Consider the following 4,920-nt stretch of genomic DNA (forward strand, 5'->3'; position numbering starts at 1 on the left):
TCATCACCACACTGTTATCTGTGTCATGAGCTTCGTTTTTTTGTTTTTGCTTAATCTTTTCATAGTTTTCACTCAGCCCAACCCCACGCCCCTCTGAGCTGTCAGTCTGTTCTCTGTATCTATGAGTCTGTTTCTATTTTGTTTGTTAGTTTATTTTGTTCATTAGATTCCACATAAAAGTGAAATCACATGTGTACCTGCACATTTTAAACAGGTGAATTTAGCAACCTACTTGGTTAATACAACTCAGAAGTGGTGTGGCTGCTTAGGAAACCACTCCTGCTATTTTGACATTCATCCATTTAAATATATATATAATTTATTTATTTATATATAACAAGACAAAAGTAACAGTGTGGAAAATGACCCTTGCTGCCAGTGACTAAGCATACTCACTCGTATGTGGGTCTGGTCTGGGACCACCCGTACAGGCTGTGCACATCGTAGTGCCGCACCCGGGAGCCGTCGGGCAGGATCTGCTCACTCTCCATGCACAGGGTCTTGCTGCTGAGACCCCTGTCCCTGGACTCCAAATCTAAGAGGAAATGCTGAGTTACATTCTGAACAACTTGATCTGCACAGTCACTAGAAATGCCCATCATCTTGGCATGGTTCTATTTCAAACACCTTTATCACCAGTAGCAGCTCCAATTTCAAGAATTTCTTTTGTCTAATAAAAACAATAATGTTCTGTGACCTTGTAACTAATGAAGAATAAGGGCAGGCAATGGAGCTGGTAAAGGCATCCTTCTTTATGCTCCAACTCTAACATTTATAGAGTATGATTCATGCCCCTTTATCATCATCATACACTCTCTGTCTTATGACTGTATCTTCCACTAGATGGTAATGTTCTCAAGGGAATGAATCTTGTTTCAACCAACTTTATATTAATGTTGCTAAATCATTCTGATTTGTCAATACTTGCCTGATACACAAATATTACATTAAGGGAAGATGAGAAAATAAGGAAGGAAGGAAAAGGAAGGTAGGAAAGAAGGAAGGGAGGGGGGAGGGAGGGGAATTACCAAACAATAGGAAACATAGCAATGAGGTAGACATTTAAAAACTTGGATTCCAGATTTCATCCCAAAAATTACTGGTATAGTGCTTGTAGGAAGGTCAGTCACTTCCTTCTCATGTTTCTGTAAGATGAGAGAGTTCAACTCTCTGAGATGCCTTTGATCCCCAGGTCCTGTAGTCTCTATTGCTGTTTGTATCACAGGACAACCTGGGCATGCCCTTCATCAAGTGTCTGTGAACACAGGCAGAGAGAGTGCAGGAACTAGATTTTCATTCTCTAATCAAAAGGGTGTGTTGTGTGTGTGTGTGTGTGTGTGTGTGTGTGTGTGTGTGTGTGTGTAGGGGGTTAATTAAAATTTTAGCAATCAGTTCATAGTTATCGATGTAATCAGATGCACCATTCATTGCTTGGATTCTTCCATACCACATCAAGTCATTATTTCTATGCTTGATCCATAATTTATTTATTTGTACTTATTCAAGGTTATTCTATTTGGGATTTTATCTCATGTTTAAGAGTGTTTTCCCTCTCCAAAATGAGGCTTCACTTTGACAACAAGAGGAAAACGTAAGCGGTTTTGAGCAGGGCAGTAATTTAAGGAAGCAATCATTTTACATACATGGCATATACGGTGGCTTATTAAGAATTTCATCACGGCAGCCACTGACAGATCCATCCACAAAGTTTGATGGCTCATTCTTATCCTGAAATGAATTAGCAAAACAGATTCCATGATGTCAGAGGAGACAGAGTGGCCTTGGCTCAGGAGAACACTGCCCTCCTAGAGACAAAAGGATCTTATTTAAACTCTCACACAGCTGGTTGCTTCATTGATTCCGTGGGAAAGGAAACTGGGATGCTGCTATGCCTCCCATCCCTCGAGACACACAAATAGAAGAGCCTTGGACACATGTCCCAGAGACATCTCAGGAAGCCCTGGTCTTATGCCCACCTGACATGCATAACAAATATCTGAACAGGCCTGTGAGGCCATTCCCTCGGATGACTCCCTACCAGCACTGTGGTGAGCATCTATTTCACCTCAGATTCAGGCCTTCTTGCCCCTAGGTCTGCTGTATCGCAGATGGTCTCTCAGGCTCCCTTACTGTTGGCTTCTGGGGAGGTTTGGCCAATGGGAGGCAGTGGCAAGAGATTAGAGGATGGGAGCTAAGAAAAGACAGGATATTTGTGCCTTTTCATCTGGCATCGTCTCTAGTGGTGGCATGTCTCCCCATTAGTCTCCAACGTCCTCTACCCAATATGTGCCTGGGCAGACCTACAATTCCCTCTGCTCCTCTTGGTGGTCCCAGTACCTTCATTCTGTACCAGCATCCCTCTTTTTCACTCCTCCACGCCTAGCTATCTACTTTGCTAGTTTCTGAATTGCCTCCTCATGCTTGTACTTCTAGCACTTCCAAAGAAAACACGCTAAGGATGTACTTACGATCCACAGTCCATCAAACTTCAAGCTCTTTGGGCTTGTGTAGAGCTTTTTTATTTCCTCCTTCCACCAAGCAGCTGTGCTGTTACGCAGGAAATCAGGATAAGCGATGTGGACTTTGTACAGCTGGAAGAGTAACACAGATTCTCACACTGGGTCTCAGCCTGTTCAGGAAGGGGCGTGTGTGGACTAGGAAGGGGAGGTAAACAGGTGCTTGTGCAAAGTACTGTCCCCCACCCCCGCCACCACTGTGAGACCTAACCCACTTTTGCTGCTGCTTCACAGAATTTACTGTGGACACCAAGAGATCAGAGTAGGCTTTAGAGCTGCAGATGGTTTTGCTACATTGGTCAAATGAAGGAGACCAATCATCCAGGGAAAAGTGAGCTACAGAGTGAGCTACAAGCTGATGTGACATCAAGTGCTGAGATGAAAGACATTACTCCTTTTAACTGGTTTACATGTGGACAATTCATTGAAACTCGAATACTATGTGGCTGTAAAAAAAGGAGGATCTCTTACCATTTGCAACAGCATGGATGGACCTGGAGATTATTATTTTAAGCAAAATAAGCCAGTTAAAGAAAGACAAGTATCACCTCGAATCTTGTTGCCATAAGCCAAAAAACTGGGGCCCAAAAAAGGAATTAAAGGAGACAAACAAAGGAGGATAATACATAAGATCTATTGATTCATTTAAATATGACGGCTGATTAAGCATCATAGGCCAAAGATGAGTACACATCTTGGGTATGGGTGACAGGGAGACATAGATTTCAGAGCCATTCTCAAAGGTATTATTTATGGGTGTTAAATGACTAGCTGGCATACATAAGGGGTGGAATGCCAGAATATTTCCAGGCAATAAAAACATAACTCACTGATAGAGGATTAGACCTTTGACCTTGGTCTCATGAATGTTTGTTAAGTAATCAGTATCACACAGATTTCTACTCGTTCATAATTTATAAATTACCCAATACATTTTGCTAAGATTTATGAAGGGCCTCTTTCAATCAAAACATTGTGAGGCTGATTAATTACAGGCATCTCCTCCCAATTCTTACCTCTCCCCAGACAATGTCACTGCTGTTAGGCCATTTGATGAATACATTGTTTTCCTGCCCTGTGGTGAATGGGAGATAGTTGGTCTCGTTGCGAGAAATGCCTGGATTCTGAATAAAAGGGTTTAAAACAGAAAACATGAGAAAAATATTTCCAAGAAAAATGATCTCCAAAATGTTAACAATTCGTGGTACAGAAAGAAATGGTAAACTTCAAAATAGACAAACAAACAAAAATACAACCCAGGTTAATTTGCCTATGTCTATTGGATAGTTGAGAGTAAAAGAATATATTGATGTTTCTCTATAAAATTCCCAAGGGGGAAAAAAAAGCATGCTAATGTTTGAAAAAAAATTCCTGGAGAGAAACTAGGTTAACAAGACATTACCCTTGCATAGAGAAAGGTAATTTACTGTATTTCAACAGTCACAGCAATAATCCCTAAAAATGTGAAACTTCTTTCTTCTATTCTGTGGCCAGGCTGTCCATGTAAAGTGGCCTTCCCATTAACCTCATCCTTTACCTGCCCCAATTACTTTCTATAATAGTATTCTATTTCACAACTGTCATATGAATCATTACTGCCTAAAATTATATTTTTAATGTTTATTAATTGGTTGTATTCCTCCAATCCTATATAATATAAGCCTAATATGCAAATCAACTGAACAGTGGAACAACCAGTCACTATGATGTGCACTGACCACCAGGGGGCATAAGCTCAACACAGGAGCTACCCCCAGCCTGCAGGCCCCAAGCCAGCCAAGGTGAGTGCCAGGGGAGGGCCACCCCCATCATCCCACTGGTCACCCCGCAGATTGGCCCTGATCGCCAGCCAGGCCTATGAATGAATGAATTTCATGCATTGGGCCTCTAGTCCTATCTAATAATAGACAAACATGGTAATTGACCAGACCTCCTCTACGCTTCCTATTGGCTAATCAGCAGGATATGCAAATTAACTGCCAATCAAGATGGTGGCCGGCAGCCACACAGCTGAAGCAAACAGGAGGTTTGCTTGCTCCAGTGAGGAGGAAGCCAAGGTTCCCCGCCTGCCGCAGCCAAGCTCTGAGCTCCGGAAGCAACAATGTTTCAATTATAGAAGCTAAACAAACCCCAGATACCTGTTTTCAGCCGGCCACGGCCTCAGAGCTGAGAGCGCCAGTGATGGCAACAGAGTTTCAATTATAGAAGCCAAACAAACTCCAGATACCTGCTTTCAGCTGGCCATGGCCTCAGAGCTGGGAATGCCAGTGACAGCAATAGAGTTTCAATTATAGAAGGCAAAAAAATCCCAGAATAAAGAAAAAAAGGAGAGTCTGGGGGCTTCAGTCGCAGGCCAGCCTGAAAACGGCTCTCATCCCCTCACCCAGACTGGCCAAGCACCCCC

At 42.5% G+C, this 4,920-nt stretch overlaps 1 protein-coding gene across 1 annotated transcript in view; it reads right to left on the bottom strand.

Moving 5' to 3' along the window:
* MGAM2 (maltase-glucoamylase 2 (putative)) overlaps positions 1–4,920 on the bottom strand; it is a 74,229-nt gene that overhangs the window by 21,220 nt on the left and 48,089 nt on the right. The window contains 5 exon segments of the mRNA XM_015572659.1: positions 397–535; positions 1,644–1,728; positions 2,469–2,591; positions 3,510–3,524; positions 3,527–3,640. Of these exon segments, the coding sequence (XP_015428145.1) occupies positions 397–535; positions 1,644–1,728; positions 2,469–2,591; positions 3,510–3,524; positions 3,527–3,640 (476 nt within the window).

This window comes from Myotis davidii, unplaced genomic scaffold (genome assembly GCF_000327345.1).
Source record: "Myotis davidii unplaced genomic scaffold, ASM32734v1 scaffold329, whole genome shotgun sequence".
NCBI classification, from domain to species: domain Eukaryota; kingdom Metazoa; phylum Chordata; class Mammalia; order Chiroptera; family Vespertilionidae; genus Myotis; species Myotis davidii.